Below are 16811 nucleotides of genomic sequence, written 5' to 3' on the forward strand. Positions count from 1 at the left end.
ATGGCGAGCCCGGCCGTCGCCGGCGAGCAGGAGCCGCTGCTGGGCGGCCGCGGCCCCGGAAGCAGGTGAGCGGGGCTGGGCGGGCCGCGGGGGCCGCCGGCTGCTGGGCCCGCCCCCCGCGCAGGCCCGGGGCGGGGCGGGGCCGGCCCGCCAGAGCGACCCCGGCTGCCCCGGCCCGGCTCCTCCGCGGCCCGGCGCCCCCCTCGGGGCCGGGGGGTCCCCCCCGCGGGGCGCGGGGCGCGGGCCCGGGAGTCGCCTCGCGCCCTGGGCGGAGCCCGGGACCCCCCCGAGCCCCGGAACCCTCGGGCGCCCGGGTTCGTCCCTGCGGAGGGGTCCCGGGCGCGCGGCGGCCCGAGGCCGTCAGGAGCGTGTCGCGGGCGCGAGGCCGGCGGTCCGCAGCTCCGAGCCGCGCGCGGGGCGGGGGCGGGGGCGGGCAGGGGGCGGGCAGGGGGGCGGCTCCCGCCCCGGGGCGCAGGCGGGTCTCCAGGAACTGAGTCCCGCGGGCGTCGCGCGTTGGTCACGCGCGGCTCCGTTCACCGTGACGCGGGGCGTGTCCGAGCGACGGCGGCGCGCGGTTCCTGCCTGGCCGGCCTGACCCCGTTGTCCGGACCCGCCGGGCGAGTCAAGGCAGGCCCCGGGGAGGACGCAGGGGCCAGGGGCCGGGGGCGCGCGAGGAGTGGACGCAAAGCCGGGACGGTTGCTGGTCTCATTCCTCAGGATGTGCGCGGGGCTGTGTAGGCTCAGAAGAGAGGGTCCCTCGTCACCTCGAGCAAGGCGAGGCAGCAGTACAAACCCCCACGAGCAGGCAGGGCCAGGGTTTGATCCTCGCAACAGGACACTTGAAACTGAGCTGGGGCTGCCATTCAGTAGCTGCTTCAGGCAAGAGCCCGGACGTTCAGGTCGGGGCCCCTGCACCCCATGAGTGGCCTGCATTGCTCGGTTCTATTTTATGGCCAGTTAGACCCATTACTCGGCTCCGCTGGGGCTGGCCGTCTGAGATCACACCAGAGTGGGGTGGGGGTCCTAAGCCCTCTTTGGAATGCAGGCTGTTTGGTCTTGAGTAAGCAAAACTGCAAATACTGCGATGGCGGTGATACACAGGATGGAGGAAGAGTGGCTAGGTCTCACAGCGGTCTCATGGGACGTGTCCCCGGAACATTCCCAGCTCGGTTCTTGCTTCCCAGCGCCCTGGCGCCGGCACCTTTGCTCCCTTTGCCCTCCCTGAATGTGGCGTCTTAGCTGGCGCCCACCCTCCATGCCGAGAGCTTGACTGCGGCTTTCTCTCCTCTTGGGTTTTGCCTGACGTGGGTGATCCAGTTCAGCCCAGAGGGTTCTGTGTTCCGCATAGTTTGAAAGCCACGCGTTGGTCAGGCGCGCTGCCTTGGAGGCCGTGTATTTGCAATGAAAGGTTGAGGCATAAAACCCTTGGCTTGACAGCGGCACTGAGGAGAATGTCGAGCAGAGAACAAATACCAGAACCAAGCAGCCGTCGTGGGCCCTAAAGCCCAGCATGGTGGTGGAAGGCGCGTCCCTTCTCGAGCTCCGCCGACTCGGGACAGCAGCCTCTGGAAGCCAAGTCTCAGCCGCCACTCGGCTCAGCCGCACGGTAAACAAACGTGATGGGCGCAGTGGCCTGAAGCGCCTGCTCGCCAGCAAGTGGAGAGATACATTTTTTTACCAAAGTTGCAGTTTCTGAAGGAAAAGGTATTTTTTTAAAAAAGTCAAATCCATAGAAACGTTTAAAAACACCACACAGTGAATAATACCATGTGCCCTAACACCGTCCCAGCGCCCACAGCCCCTACCCCGCCCGAAACAAAGCCACTCTGGAGCCGACCGCATGGCTGTCATCCCAGCAACTGGTGCAGTCCTCATTCCAAGCGGCACGTGCGTCTGTTCTTAAGTTTTCCCAGTTGTTCCGGAGACGTGCTCCATGACTCAGCACAGAATTTTAAAGTCCTCCAGCAAAAGCCCTCCCCGGCGTCTCCCTCTCCCGCCCAGCTTGCATTTTCTGCTCAGCGTCTAGCCCCTGGATTCGTGGGCTGAGACCTTCTGAGTAGGTGGTGGCCACCCCCCAGCCACAAGGGCTGTGGACGCTGCGGGGACGCCCACTCCAGTGCAGAGGCCCAAGGAGCAGGTGCGGGCTAAGGAGGGAGCTGCGGCTCCTTTCCCGCGGGGGCGCAGGCGCTGGGCCCTCCCTCTGGGCCTTGTCATGGAGGCTCTGCGCTCATCAGCCTTTCGCCCGTCCCCGAGGAGCGTGGAGGGCCCCTGCTTCCGCCCCATCCCCTGGATGGCGACTTGCCAACTGAGCTTTCCTCCCGTGCTTCGTAGCTGACATTAGAAGGAGAGATTTTTGACCAAGTTCCAAATGAAGCTGAAGCCACTCAAACATCTTTTCAGACTCCAGCTACTTCTTTTCTTGCTCCCTAACTTGGATAAGTTCTGAGCAGCATAGTTATTCACAAATTTTCAGACTTAGGTAATTAAATGTTTTTGAAAAAATACATATTTTTCAAATGTGTAGCGTCTTACGCATACAATCCTAACCCAGTGCCGACACTGATTCCAGCATCCAGAGCCGTGGCCCGAATGGGGCATAATTATCCGTATTCTGTATTTCAAGTTTCAGCGCAGGGGCGCAAAGTGCAGACTCTGGGCTCGGCTGCTCCGGGGCGCGCTGCAGGCGGGAAGGGCTGGCTCTGCGAGGGGCGGGCTCGGCCAGGACCGAGCGCGCCTGTCACATCATCCAGTAAAGGGTCTTTCTCTTCTTCCTTCCCTGCCTATCCCTCCCGGTCACCTCACACTTGGAAAAAGATGTCCCCCAGGCCCCGGGTCTGCACCCAGGATCCATGCGAGTTCCCAGAACTGACGCTCAGTCGTGGGTGACCCCGGGAAAGGCCAGTGTGTGTGAGGCCTCTCTGGGCCATCGTCTGCGTGGCTTCAGGACGGGAAGCTGTGGCTCAGGGTCATGGGCACGTGAAGTGAACCCCTCTGTTTTCCTTCTGCCTAGAGAGTGGGGCATGGTCGAGACCCCGGAGCACTTCAGGAGCCGGTGGCGGTCCATCAGGGTCTTGTACCTGACCATGTTCCTCAGCAGTGTAGGTAAGTGCTGGAAACCGTGCAGGATTTTGAACCTTCGGATCACATGTATTTTGAAGTCATTTATTTTTTTTAATTATTTTTTGGTCAGTGTTGAGTTTACCTGCCTGGTTGTGTCATCAGTCTCCAGAACTTTTTAATGTTGCAAAACTGAAGCTCTGTCCCCAGGAAACAAGAGCTCCTGCTTCCTGCTCCCCCGCGCCCGCAGCCACCCTCGCGCTTTCCGTTTCTGCAGATTTGACTCTTGTAGAGGCTCCGTTTAAATTGTCACACGATCCTTTCCTTTCTGTGACGGTTTATTCCCTGGGCACGATGTCCTCCAGGTTCGCCACATGGTCGCGTGTCAGACTTCCATTCTGAAGGCCGAGTGATGTTCTCTTGTGCATGTTGTAGGAAAGAAAACCTTTCCCTGCCTTTTTAGTTTCATAGCTAGGGCTGCAAAATTCACACAAGACAATGAACAGGAGAAAAACACGTTTATTTGATGTGAACGTGTTTATGTGGCACACAGCTGCGGAAGAACACGGTGGTTCCCCCAGGGTGGGGTTCCCCTTGCGGGGGCTCCCCACAGTGGAGTCTGGGGGACTGTGGCTGCAGGATGCCGGAGGCCCAGCGGCCGTGGCGTCGGCGAGGCCTAGTGAAATTCTGTTTCGAGTCGGCCTGCCGGAAGGAGGGGAGGCTTGAAGCAGGTGTTGTCGTGGCTGGATCGCAAAAGCTCTGCGCTAAGCAGGAAGCCAGACACAGAAGACCCCGCGTAATTCGGTTCTGTCCATGTCGTCCAGAACAGGAGCATCTGTGGGGACAGGGAGTAGGTTCGGGGCTGTTTAGGGCCGGCTTGGAGGCGCGCGGAGTCCAGGCTGGGACTGCAACGCTCTGGAGGCGCCGACGGTGCCGCCTGTGCCTGATCACGCCGAAGGCCATGAACTGTGCACTTCAGGTGGATCCCAGTTATAGCTTAGGGTTGTGTTTTGTTTTTTTTTTTAAATAAGTGACAGAATCCGGGTAGGCTGTGCCGCAGTCAGCGCTGACGAGTGGCTTGGCGCGCACTTGGCAGTGGGCAAGAGGCCGGCCGGCCGGCAGGGAGCAGACATTGCCTCGTGCGGTCCAGCCGCCCCAGAGGCCCTGCATCTGGTCAGCTGCTGCCCCCCGGGGGTCCTCTCCTCCCGAGTCTTCCCCGTGGTCCGTTTCCTTTCCCGACCAATGGGTGAGAAGCCTCTGCCACCACAGGGCCCCTTCCCGTTCGTTCTGCACGCAGAGCTTAACGAAACTGCCAGTCAGTTCCGTCGCGTGTGGGCCTGTGAGTGCGAAGTTGCTCCCTGCTTTTTGTATTCATTGACGTCAGGGACAATAGCTACACGTTCTTTCCTAGCCTTTAGTATTTATTTTCTTTTTGTTAAAGAAAACCTGTTGCTTAATAAGTTAGGCACTTGTGAACATCAAGCTGTAGGCGCACGTGGTTACTTTCAAGCCAGGCTGTGGGTGAATACGTGTGTCTGTGCTTAGCCCTGAAGTGGTGGCGAGTGTGAGTAACCAGTCTGCCTTTTCGCAGGGTTTTCCATCGTGATCATGTCCATATGGCCGTATCTCCAGAAGGTTTGTGCCCCCGTGCGTCCTTCCGAGGTAGCTGTAACCGTGACCCTTGTGTGCCGAGTGTCCCGGGGAGCCTCTCGGCCGTGCTGTGACTGCAGCTTTACTGGAGTAACTTGAGATGCTTCCTGAAAAGAGTCTTATAAGCAAAGCACTTCACTTTGCAGAGCAGAACAGCATGCTAGAGAAACGCCTGCCACGGCAGCCAATAGGGTCACACCCCCCAGTCCGGCACAGTGGATGCAGGGCTGCTGCCCGGGACCGGGGCCTGGCAGGAAGGAAGCAGCCCTGTAGCCCGAGTCACCAGCTACCTTTCTCAAGGGAGCTTGTGCCCGGCTGCCAGCCCCTCAAGCTGGCCCTTCCCTTCCCCGCCCCCCAAGCCGGCCCCTCTCTCTGCAGATTGACCGGACAGCCGACGCGGGCTTCCTGGGCTGGGTGATTGCTTCCTTCAGTCTTGGCCAGATGGTGGCTTCGCCTCTATTTGGTCTGTGGTCGAATCACAGGCCGAGGAGAGAGCCTCTCACGGTCTCCATCATCATCGCGGTGGCGGCCAACTGCCTCTACGCCTACGTGCACCTGCCCACGTCGCACAACAAGTACTACATGCTGGCGGCCCGCGCGCTGGTGGGCTTCGGCGCAGGTAAGGGGGCTGTGCCCGCCCGAAGGCCCCTGGCCCTCAGCCTCATGCCCACAGCTCCATGCATGGCTCACGCCTGCTACCAAACCCACGCCGTCGCCCGGCCTCTCCCGTGAGGCTCGCCCCCTGCGGCCCTCCTGTCCCCCGTCCCCCCTTCAGGGAAAGGCCAAGCACTGCCTCTCCGTGTGAACTCAGGCTCCCACGGCCCTCCGCGCGCCCAGCGTGTCTCTGGCGCTTGGTACAGGTTTTCATCCTTTACACCCCCTGCAGCAAACCTTTTGTAGTTAGAGACGGTTTATGTCTTTTTAAAACGTTCTGTGACTCCTGGAAGAGTCTCTTGGGAGAACTCAGGACACTTTTTGAATGATGAGCGGGCTTCTGTCTACTCTGCAGAGCAAGCACGCACACCGGTTAAAAACAGCCCTGGCAGTCGGGGCGCTGGCCTCTCAGTGCCTTCTCAGGCCCAACGCGCAGGTCCTTCACTGTCCACGTCGGGGAAGTCCCTCTCGACGCCGCACATGCTAATGAGCTGTGCATGTTGCAGAGGAAGTGGTGACGCTGCTCCGACTCTCCCGTTGTAAGCCCAGGTTCACGTTCTCCACCCGAGGGCGCCTCCTTTCACTCTGGGCTACTGTCTCTTAGGCAACGTCGCCGTGGTCCGCTCCTACATTGCCGGCGCCACTTCCCTGCAGGAACGGACCAGCTCCATGGCCAACACCAGCGCATGCCAGGCGCTGGGCTTCATCCTGGGCCCAGGTGGGTGCTCCTGCCATCGCCCGACTGGGGGACGTGTGAGGCTCAGGTGCTGAGTGAAGTCCGAGCATGAAGCGTCAGAGCTGAAGGGAAAGGGAGAGGAGGCCAGGCTTTGCCCTGGCCGGAGCCATCAGTCTGAGGCAGCTCTGCGTCCTCAGCGGGTGTGCGCCGGGCGGGGCTGACTGACTGCACTCGCCTGCCCAGCAGCGGCCTCCGGCCTCCTCCCCCACGGCCAACAGCTCTGGACACCCAGACAGCGCGGTCTAGGCCAAGGTGCTCAGGAAGCACCCGGGCTGCGAGCAGCACTGGGAAGACAGATTCACTTAGACGTTCTGTACGGATGAGCGAGCAAGGGTCTGAGGCGATTAGGCCCCATGTCCCAGGGCAACCATTGACCAGCGCAGAGGCCTGTGGGTGCCCGGTGTTGCTCTTCCGGGCAGCGCGGCGGCAGCTGGGCCCTCCCCAGGACATGTGCGGCACTGGCAGGGCCAGGAGGCGGGGGGCGGGGACCAGGAGAGCAGAGCAGCGGCTCCCGGCCTGACCCGTGTGCAGACCCTGTGACTGTCCTGCGTCGCCGGCGCGGGCTGTGGCTCTTCCTTTCTTTCTTACATCGAAATTGATGAAAGTTTTAAAATTTATTTCTGGAAGAAGTCGCATGATTTAAATTTCCTGGGAGATGTTTTGTCGAAAAGCAGGCCCCGCCAGGGCCTGAGCCTGCCTGTGGGCCGTGCACGCCAGTGCTCCGAGACCGTTCTTCCGTCGCCGTCTCCCTAAGATGCTAATTCCTCGCTGGGTGCTGGTCACGCCATCCCAGGAAGCCTCAGTACCGTGGCTGTGGGTGCAGGATGCATGGCCATGCTTTGAACAGAGCCAGTGAATTTTCTTGATTTTCCCAAACCAGTTTTCTTGATGTGGGGTGTGGATGGTGACTCCAGTTACTGCTCAGTGTCTGCCCCAGTTGTCTGCGCCTCCCGAGCGGCTCACCCTTGTACCTTTCGTCTTGTCCAGTTTTCCAGACTTGCTTCGCGCTCATCGGAGAGAGAGGCGTGACCTGGGACGCCATCAAGCTGCAGATAAACATGTATACAGCCCCGGTTTTGCTCAGTGCCTTCCTGGGAGTTATAAATATTATTCTGATCCTTACTGTATTAAGGTAAGCAGATTGAGATGAAAAAGCCACATTTTAGGTTGTGAAATTAACTAAGCATTATTATCTCCTTATTGGGGGATAGTGTTTTTCAAAGCCTTTGTTTGGTTTTCACGCCTGTACATGTTCACGTAGTACCGTGCCGAGCAGTGGCCATCTGAGAATTGAGACCAGGTACAAGGTCTTTGAAGACTGAGGTTAGTCCGGATGCACTGGCTGGCGTGTAGCAGAGGGTGGCAGCGGGCAACACCGAGCAGATGCATCAGTGCCAACCGGACACGCATAGGTTACTGGCGGTGAACGTCTCTCGCTGCCTGCGTGCTAGAAGGACTTGATAAAGCCATGGGAGTTTTGTTGCTTTGTCCTTCTCTGGGGCGCTTCATCGGCGGGCGGAGTGCGTAGTCGCTGGAACGTCAAGTGCTGAATAAGGTGCATCATGTGCTTTTTACTGAACTGAGGGGTGTTTTGTTTCATCTTATTACTTAGAAACCAGTGAAAGAAACTATGTCAGAATGTGAAAGGATGGAAGATGAGGGATAAATGTAAGTCGTTTATTTATTATAGTAAACCTTTTGTGGCTACGTTTGTGTTTTTCTTTTCAAGAGAGCACCGAGTGGATGAATCAGGACGACAGTATAAGAGCATTAACTCTGAAGAAGGTACCGCTGGCCTGTTTGGCTACATCACTCTCTCTTACCCCGTGTTCCCAATGTCCGTGGTGTCCGCCACGAGGACAGTGCGGTGGGCGGAGGGAAGATCTTCAGAGCTGAAAGTTCTCCGGGTTGATTCTTTCTGGAAGGCGTGTCAGCAGGTCGGAGCGCAGGGCCCAGAGGTTCAAGCCGCCGCTAGAAACCGCTTCCTGGTGTTTCTAAAGAGCCGGCATCCTGAGCCCTGCAGCTCCTGGGGCTGATCTCGCTGGCTTTGCTGCCAGATGTGCCTTTGTGTTTCAAGAAGTTCTTTGTTCCCTTAATCATGGGAATCGGGGTGGTTTCTCTGCTCAGTTTCTGTTCCTTTGGCAAATGTGCATTTCCCCCCTGTGACCTTCCTCCGACTCAGCAGCTGCCTGGTGGGCCCCCCCACCCTCACCAAGCTGGTGACCAGGTTCTAGCCCACGTCCCCCCGCCCTCTGCCCCAGCGCCCCCCCAGCCGAAGGACACCTCAGTCCTCTCACCCCCCCACCCCCCCACCCCGGTCTGTAAAGCCGTGGGACACGCTCGGTGTTATTCACCAAGTACTTCCCTAGCTGTTGTATTTCATTTTCACAAGAGAAGTGGACGGTCAATTTGGGGGGGGGGTGGCGGGGGCGCGAGGGCAGAGCCACAACGGGACCCAGGTGTGCTGTCCAGGCCTGACCAGCAGCAGCCGCAGCTGAGAGGGTGGGCTGAGGGGAAGAGGAAGATTCTTGGCGGAATGGGCAGGGAGCAGTGAGTAGTGGCGGGAGCTGCTGGTGTCTGCAGCTGATGCTTCCAGAGGGTGAGAGAGAGGAGAATTTAGGAGGGACATTGGCGAGGAGGTGCTTTGTTTCCCGCCTGGACGGAGCTGGTGAAACTGCTGCACGGAACAGCCGGAACGTCCCAGAGGCCCTGGTGACGCTGGCGCTGGAGCCACAGACGTGGGCGTCGCGGGGGGAAACAGAGGGATGGGGCGGGCTGGGTGGACCGCAGGGCAGGGTGGGATGTCTCTTCAAAATGCAAGACCGAGCAGCGAGGATGTGCGGGCGGCGGGTGGAGGATACCATCCTGGGGGGTAGAGGGGGGTGCTGACCGAAAGGGCCTGTGTGAAGGGGGTGAGAAGGGCAAGGTGGGGGTTGGGGGGAGAAGGAGGGGGGATGACCCCACACCAGCGCTCAGGGCGGCTGTGCTGGGAGCCTGGAGCCCTAGGTGCAGGCCCTGACTCTGACCTGGCCAGGAAGGCTGCCAGGACGCACGATGCCGGGTGCAGTTGAATCCTTCAGTAGAAATACGTCCCGCCCAGTTAAATTGGATTTTAGATAAACAAAAAATAGTTCTTTAATGTAAATATGACCTAAACAGTTCACGAAATACACGTGAATTTAATGCTGCGTGTCGTATACATAGAGTTTACTGTTCATCTCAAATTCGAATTTAACTGGGTTTCTGGCATTTCGTTCACTAAATCTTGCAAAGTCTGGTGAGACCCCGGACTCCCCACTGTGACAAGCTGCGCCGAGCGGGGCTGCTGGCCTGGGCGCCGCCCTCGGAGGGCACACAGACCCGGTGCCCCACGGCCAGGGGTGTGGTGCACGGTCGAGGGCTGGGGGGCAGGCGGGCGGCTGTGCCAGGCACACGGTGGGGCACCTCTGTGTCGTCAGGCTCTGGCGCAGGTGCTGATTTAGAAAGGACAGGTCTGTGTTTTCCTGAAGATTTCTGGGTGCTTCAAAGAAATTTCTGTGAAATTTAAGTTTCAGCAAAGAGATGAAACGTGTCAGGACTTTTCCCTGTTAAAGATGTTACCGGGGACGGGATCCTAACTTTGGTCACAGATAGGGGAACGGGGTGTTACGGAGGGTTAGGGTCCGGGTCCTCAGGCCCTGATGCGTTTCTGGCCCGTCCGGTTCAGGTCGGCCTCTCTCAGCCGGCCCTGGAGCCGGCCCTGGGCGGAGGCGGAGCAGTGAGCCCTGGCTTCCAGGCGTGGAGGGTTGAGTGTGTCTGCGTGGACAGGCCCTGAGCCGACCCTGCAAGAGCAGCTGGGACTAGAAAGGGCCCAGCCCGGTGCTGCCTGTCCAGGCGCGGAGCCGCGGCCCTTCCCGCTGGAGGGAGGTCGCAATGTGGGGCCCAGAGCGCCTGCAGGCCTCAGCACCCCAGGGAAGTAGGGCTCGGCGGCCCCCAAGACCCCCCCAGGGCACAGTGAGCGTGCTGGGCCCCAGCTGGCCAACCTGCGCGTGTGTGGCTGCGCGCTCTTCAGTGGGGTCCCGGCTCACTGCGCGAGTGTGGCTCTGGGCCTGCGCTCAGCGTCCGTCAGGCGCTCGCGCCTCCGCTCTGGAAGGCCAGCAGCGCCCGCCGGGCCTCTGTAACGTGTTTCCTTGCCAGGTGGAAATGATAGTGTAGACTTTTAAAAGGGATTTAAAAATTGGTAATAACAAGGATATTTAATCCTAACTTGAAATTCAAATTATGTGTCTCTGAAGTGAATCGTAGGGCTGGGAACAGATGCATAAACAGCTGCGAATGTAATATTCGGGTAGAAAAACCTGCGACTGAGGTTTAAAGCAAATGTCTCCGGTTGTGTCACCAGGCAGAGTCTGGCCCATCCACGCTCCTCTGTCCGGGCGGGAGAACGTCCCGCGGTCACGGAACCGGGGCCGAGTTTACTCTGAGAGGCTGTTGGGGGTTGCCAAGGGCCGAGCGGTCAGTGTCTCCGTGACGCCGCGTCTCAGGGGCGGCGGGGCGTGTGGGTGACGTGCCTGTCCTGCTCCCGCGCAGGTGCCGACGTGGCCAGTGCCCGCGGGGGCCCTGACCATCTCGCCGTCGTGGCCACCAACGTCCTGTTCTTCGTGGTTCTCTTCATATTCGCCCTCTTCGAGACGTGAGTCTCCTCCTCCACCTCTCGGAACTCCCAGAGCCCTTTTCCTAGAAGGGGCGGCAGGTGGGTGTTCTCGCAGCTTCCTGGGAAGCCTGTTTCCTCGTCGGCGTGGAGCCTGTGAACCTGACGCCTTCCGGCTCGAGGGTGGTCACGCCGCTGTCGTCCGTGGCCTTCCTCACTCCCGTGTGCAGGAGTCGCCGCGCGGCCTCCCCCTTCCTCGGAGCCTGCTGGCAAATGCAGCCGTAAAGCCTTTGGGCCGCGGCTCCCTGCTGTGCCCGCGGGGCTCGGTGTGCACACGGCCCCAGCAGGGGCTCTGCGGAGGCCGGAGAGGGCGCGGGGGCAGCGGCTGCCGGAGCCGCCGGTGTGTGGGCGACCGTGTCCCCTCCCACCTGTGTCCTGCCCGTCTCCCGTCCAAAGCCCAAAGGGACGTGCGGAAGAAATCAGTCCAGCAGAGCTTGTGACGTGACGCGCAGGCCGTCGCGGCTGTCACTGCTGGGTCACACAGCTCCTGCTTCACCCTGTCAGGACAGCGCGACTCGCACAGGGATAATAAAAGAGGACCCCCCCTCCCCAGCATCCTCACCCCGCTGACGATGGACATGTTCGCCTGGACGCGGGAGCAGGCCGTGCTGTATGACGGGATCACGCTGGCCGCCCTGGGCGTCGAGGCAGTGATCGTGTTCCTGGGGGTCAGATTTCTTTCCAAAAAGTGAGTGATGCGTCTTGGGCTGCAGTTCAAGCCTGTTTTTTAACGTGAACGCTCAAGCCCGTTTAAAGCGAAACTTGAAAGAACTAACGTTGGGAATGAACCGGGCGGTGAAATCTTTAAAGCTCTTCTCGGGTGCGTTCGGCCGAGCCCAGGCCCTGGTCTGCTCTGCCTCGCTGTCGGCCCCCGAGCCCGCTCCAGGCGCGCCTGTGTGCTCGCGCCGTGCGCTCACGCCCCGATGCCCGCGTGGTTTTCAGGGGTCCGGGTTCCACTTAGTGGGAGACTGTGGTCAGCGCCCGTATCGGCTGACACGTCACTGCAGGGTCAAGACAGCTTCTTTATGGTCGGTCTTCCGGCCCGTAGCTGACGCGCGGCTTTGCCGTGTGAGGCTCCCCATGGGACCCCTGCTTCTGTTCCAGGGTGGGCGAGCGCGCGATCCTGCTGGGCGGACTGGCCACCATCTGGGCCGGCTTCTTCGTCTTGTTGCCCTGGGGGCATCGGCTCCCCCGGATCCAGTGGCAAGGTACCAGCCCCGTTCTGTGAGCCGGCGCCGCATGCGCCCGGCGGCAGGTGACACCGCACTCCGTGTCTCACAGATTTGCATAACAACACTGTCCCCAACACCACGTTCGGGGAGGTTGTCCTCCCTCTCTGGAAGGCTCCCAGGGAAGACCACAGCGAGGAGCCCACGGGGTGCCCGATCCAGCAGGCCTGGTGCCTCTACACCCCCGCGGTCCACCTGGCCCAGTTCCTGGCCTCGGTGCTGCTCGTGGGGATGGGCTACCCGGCCTGCAATGTGATGTCCTACTCGCTGTACTCCAAGATCCTGGGACCAGAGCCGCAGGTGAGTGGTCACCCGGCCGCGGCCCCAGGGAGTGCCCCTGACGCGCACTTCTTTGCTGCCCCCCCCCCCCATGTTACAAAGGCTGTTGGTTTTCTGGGCGAGGCGGCCAGTCGGCCATGCTGGGCTCCGGCCTTCTCGGCCACTGAACGTGCTGAGTGTCAGTCTCATGCTGGCTAACTGGGGTGCACCTGGCTAGTGGGGGTCACGCTGGCTAGCTGGGGCAGAGCCACACGGGGACGCCCGGAACCTGCATGGCCTGCTGTGAGCGCCAGGCGTCTGCCCGAGGCCACTGCTGCTTTACGCTGCCCTCAGGGCCCGCAGATGCTAGGTCTGTCCCATGCCCCCCTTGATTACTTACGCCGACACGCATGTTTATTCTGCATCGTTTGCTGTATTTATAGGGGGGCATTTCCGTCTCATTTTTTTAAAAGACCGGAGCATGGCCCGTGAGCCTGCCCTCAGTGGCCTGGCCCGCGCGGCCCGCTGACCCATCTGTTGCCCGCAGGGCGTGTACATGGGCTGGCTGACGGCCGCCGGCAGCGGGGCGCGGATCCTGGGGCCCGTGTTCATCAGCCAGGCCTACACCGCCTGGGGCCCGCGCTGGGCCTTCAGCCTCGTGTGTGCCGTGGTGGCGCTGGCCCTCGCGCTGCTGGCCGCCGTCTACCGCAGGCTCGTGGCCTTCTCCGCCAGGCGGGGGGCGCCGCAGGAACCGCCCAGCTGAGGTGCCCCCACACACGCAGCTGTCAGGCCTGGCCGCACCTGAGCACCAGCGCGGGCCCGCCAAGGACCAGCAGGATGAACAGAGAGCACCCCAGGACTTCCTCCCTGAGGAGAGTGACCCCACTCCTGTAACGGGGTGCGGGAGGGTCTGGGGTGAGGGGGCCCCGAGCCCAGCAGCCCCTCCTCGCAGGCGGACACGGGTGGGCGGTACGGCCTTTCTAGGGGTCTGCACCGTGCTCGCCTGGCTGGAGGCTGCTTTTGTTTAAAGACACCCCCTTGCCTTTTATTTTAATTTGCAATTTATGATCATGTTTCCTCATGAAATGGAAAGTTCCCATCAGCCCCCTTGGCCCAGCCCAGCCCAGCCCTGACTCCAGCCCGGTGCCCCCAAGACCCGGGGCCCCAGGCAGTGCGAGTACCAGGACTGGGGCCGAGATGACTACGCGGGTTTGCTGCTCTCGGGCCCCTCTCCTGGGGGGTCGCCGACCTCACTTGCAGGTGCCAGGAAGGGTCCACCCCGACACCCGTGGCCGCTGCTCGTTACCGCGGTCCGCGGTTTTTGGTCCTTCGACGCGGGAGGCAAACCAGCGCGAGGAGCCGCCGCCCAGGAGGGAGGCCCGCCCGGGCTGTGCCCGCTTGGCCGTCGGGACCGCTCCGCCAGGCCAGGCCGGGCCTCGCTCCCGGGGCTGTGCGCCCCACCCACCCGCCGCGGTCCCGGGGCGCCCCGGCCTTGCGGGGCCAGCGACGCTCCGAGCCTCCCGGACGTTTCCCCCTCGAAGTTGTGAACACTAATCCGAGTAAACGGCCTCCCCGCGCTGCACGCGTTTCTCGGGCTTGTTTGGCGGAGGAAACGGAAGCCGGCGTGGGGCCAGGGTGTCCGAGGCCCCTCTCCCGGCGCGGTCTCCCCGGCTTTGCTGACCCCCACCCACCAGGACCCTGAGGGCGGGCCGGGCCAGTCCCCACCGGCTCGGGAGGGCACCCCAGGAGCCTGTCCTCCGCGGGGACCGGCCCTTGCTGTCAACACGGCGCGTGAGCCCAGCGTTTGCCCATCCGCCCCGCTCGCCCCCCAGGCCTCAAGGACGGGCAGAGCCCTCCCGTCCGCTCCCCTCAGTGCACTCGCCTTGTCTTGGGGTGCGAGGGCCTCCCTGGAGCTGCGATGCCAGCCCCTCCCGCTCGTCCTCGACACGCCCTCTCGGGGGCCACAGGGAGCCCGTGCGGCCCCCTCAGACCCCGGCCTCCGCGTGGATAAACACCCCAAGAGGGGGGGGTCCCGTTCTGAGGGGCCGCAGTTGCCCAGTGGCGCGGCCACACCCCCACTGCAGGCCCCCGGGGCCGTCCCCTCCCCGGCTCTCCCACAGCGGCTGCAGCAGCAGGTGTGCAGGGCCCCTGAGGGCCAGGGCGCCCCCACCCCAAGCCTGCTGGCAGAGCCCCCCAGCCTCAGCCCCTCCCTGTGCTTCCGGCCTGACCCGGGCAATATCCAGGGGCCACCCCAGGTCCAGGGAGCTTTCCGGGGTGGTGCCGACTTAGGAGACGAGCCACCCCCAGAGCAACAGGGCCGAGGGCCGCAGGGACGGGGAGCGTAGGGCAGGGCAGGGGTTGGCCACGGCCCCCCCCCCCCCCCGGCAGCGGAGGAAGCTCCCAGCCTCCCACCCACGCGGTGACCAGCGCCCCGGCCTCCCCTTACCTTCACGAGCGCAGCAGGGGTCCCGGGAGCATCGCTGGTCACAGGAGCCCCTCGCCAGCCAGCGCAGGGCCAGATCCGGCCTGCGAGCCCTGGGCGCAGCCACACGAGGGCCTGCGAGTCGCACCATCGCCCCGGTCCCGGGGAGGATCCTGGGCTCCCTGGAGACGTGGCCGGGGCCAGGCGTGGGCAGGGTCGGCCGGACGTCGGGGCAGAGCCAGGCGTGTTCAGCCCGCTGACCGCAGCCTTGCGCAGAGGACGCGGCCCAGGCCGGCTCCTGGTGGGAGGGCGCAGGGGGACGCCGGGCACAGCAGCGTCTGCTCCTGAGGGGCCGGTGGACGCGGCGGTCGCCTCTGGAGGTGGCTCTGCCCTGGAGCCGGGAGGGCACGGTCCCGCAGCCTTTCACCCCTGCAGCCTCGGGGAAGCTGCTCTCTGGGTCCCGCCGTGAAGTCGGCGGGGATGAGACTCGCTCGCTCCAGGGAGCCACGGGCCAGGTGGCCGATCCCCTGAGCAGGACACGCTGTCGGCAGCTGCGGGGGGCCCTGGGGGGGCCGTTTCGTCTGAACGCAAATGACCCAGGTCCTTTAAGTAAACGGCGTGTGAAGGGAGGCGGCCCAGGAGCTTGTGAGGACAGAACGGGGGGCGCCAAGTCTCCCCTGGGTGCTCCTGAGGCAGCGGAGAAGCGGGAGGCCGACTCGGTCTGTGGATGGACGTGGCCGCTGAGGCAGCAGAGCCGGGCGCTGTGGTGTCCGGCTCTGCAGGGGCGTCCCCTGGCCGTGGGCGGGGCTGCGCTGCAGGAGGCCGGAGGGGAAGGAGGACCCGAGGACCAGCCGCCTCCAGGGACCAGCCCCTCCCTGCAGGCCCCCACCCCCAGGCCTCCCGGGAGGGGCAGAGCTGGCGGGCGCGGGGGCACAGTGCCCCTGGATTCCTGGTGAGCCGCGGGGCAGCCCCGACCCGGGACTCGGTGGATCCTCCACGCAGCCCCTACCTCCAGACCCGCTGAGGCCCGGTGAGCTCAGGCCCTGACCTGCCGGCTCTGCGTGAGCTCATCGGGCTCTGGTGTTTGCCACTAAAACCCCTGATGAGGCGGCGGGGGGGCTGCTGAGCGGGAGGCGGAGCTGGCGCGGAGCGGCCGCGGGAAGGAACAAGGATGTCGGCAGGGCCAGGGCCAGGCAGGGCTAGGGCCAGGCCCGCAGCGTCACCGTCTGTCCTCGCGGAAGAGCAGCTCATTTTGGGGCCTTGGGTAGCTCCTTGCGGCCTTGAACGCTGGAGCGGGGGACAGACCAGCCTCCTCCCCGCGCACGCGGCTGTCGGGCCAGGTGTCCCCGCGCTCGGGCAGGTGCTGGCCATGGACGCTAATGGCCAGGGGCGGGAAAAGCCTGGCTTGTGCCTCATTCCCCTACCGGCACCGACTCGGAGCTCCTGAAAAGCGCCAGAGGACCAGAGAAGACAGGCCCCTGCCAAGAGGCGCTTCCCGGGAACAAATACCCGCGGACGCCGGGCGCCGGGGGCAGCTGGGGCCAATGAGGCAAACTGGCCCTGCAACAGGGTGGTCCCCAGGAAAGGGGGAGGTTCCCTGCCCCACCCAAGGGAGGGTGGAGCTGAGCAGGAAGAGAAGAAGCTGCAGAAGAGACTGAGGAAGGAAGCAGGATGGAGCAAGGAGCCCTGGAGGAGGCGCATGGAGCCTAGAGACACGTGAAGAAGCTGCGCTTGTCTTTTGGTCGTGGACGGGGTAACACAGATGTGGGTGAGACCCGTGGGGAGGTGACAATGGCAGCTTTTATCTTGATGTTGATGTTGCTCTTTTCCTTCCGGGCTTGTCTGGTTGTTTCTGGCCCTTTTCTGTGGGTCCCCACTGGAAGATGCTTTAGACTTGTGGCAGGCTTTGGGGCCTTGCTCTGGGCCAATCCCATATGGATGGACTTTTACCCACGAGGGGACGGGTCACTTTGGGTGCTTCATTTAGAAACTAGACTCTTTGCCTTTCCTGTATTGTTTCCGAGTTTTATTAAAGTTGCTTCCCATTAAAGTCTCCTATGTTTTGTGTTGACGCGGCGGATGGCAGAGCCCATGTAGAATAGGCAGGTTTGCGGG

The 16811-nt window shown here is 62.5% G+C and overlaps 1 protein-coding gene across 5 annotated transcripts in view; it reads left to right on the plus strand.

Moving 5' to 3' along the window:
• Positions 1 to 16811, plus strand: part of MFSD8 (major facilitator superfamily domain containing 8) — a 24182-nt gene continuing 7371 nt past the window's right edge. Inside the window, exons 1-12 of one of the 5 annotated variants that reach the window (XM_037496267.2) lie at positions 1 to 65; positions 3011 to 3102; positions 4649 to 4692; positions 5086 to 5326; positions 5966 to 6079; positions 7085 to 7229; positions 7827 to 7882; positions 10667 to 10769; positions 11341 to 11475; positions 11892 to 11995; positions 12069 to 12316; positions 12822 to 13075. In XM_037496267.2, the coding sequence (XP_037352164.1) occupies positions 1 to 65; positions 3011 to 3102; positions 4649 to 4692; positions 5086 to 5326; positions 5966 to 6079; positions 7085 to 7229; positions 7827 to 7882; positions 10667 to 10769; positions 11341 to 11475; positions 11892 to 11995; positions 12069 to 12316; positions 12822 to 13037 (1563 nt within the window). In that variant the 3' untranslated portion in view covers positions 13038 to 13075. Of the gene's footprint in view, positions 66 to 905; positions 1705 to 3010; positions 3103 to 4648; positions 4693 to 5085; positions 5327 to 5965; positions 6080 to 7084; positions 7230 to 7826; positions 7883 to 10666; positions 10770 to 11340; positions 11476 to 11891; positions 11996 to 12068; positions 12317 to 12821; positions 13678 to 16811 lie in introns of those variants that run through there. The other 4 variants (XM_054690425.1, XM_037496269.2, XM_037496270.2 and 1 more) reach the window with 4 other exon arrangements.

This window comes from Talpa occidentalis, unplaced genomic scaffold (genome assembly GCF_014898055.3).
Source record: "Talpa occidentalis isolate TD23 unplaced genomic scaffold, MPIMG_talOcc4v2.1 talOcc4.8, whole genome shotgun sequence".
In the NCBI taxonomy this organism is placed as follows: Eukaryota; Metazoa; Chordata; class Mammalia; order Eulipotyphla; family Talpidae; genus Talpa; species Talpa occidentalis.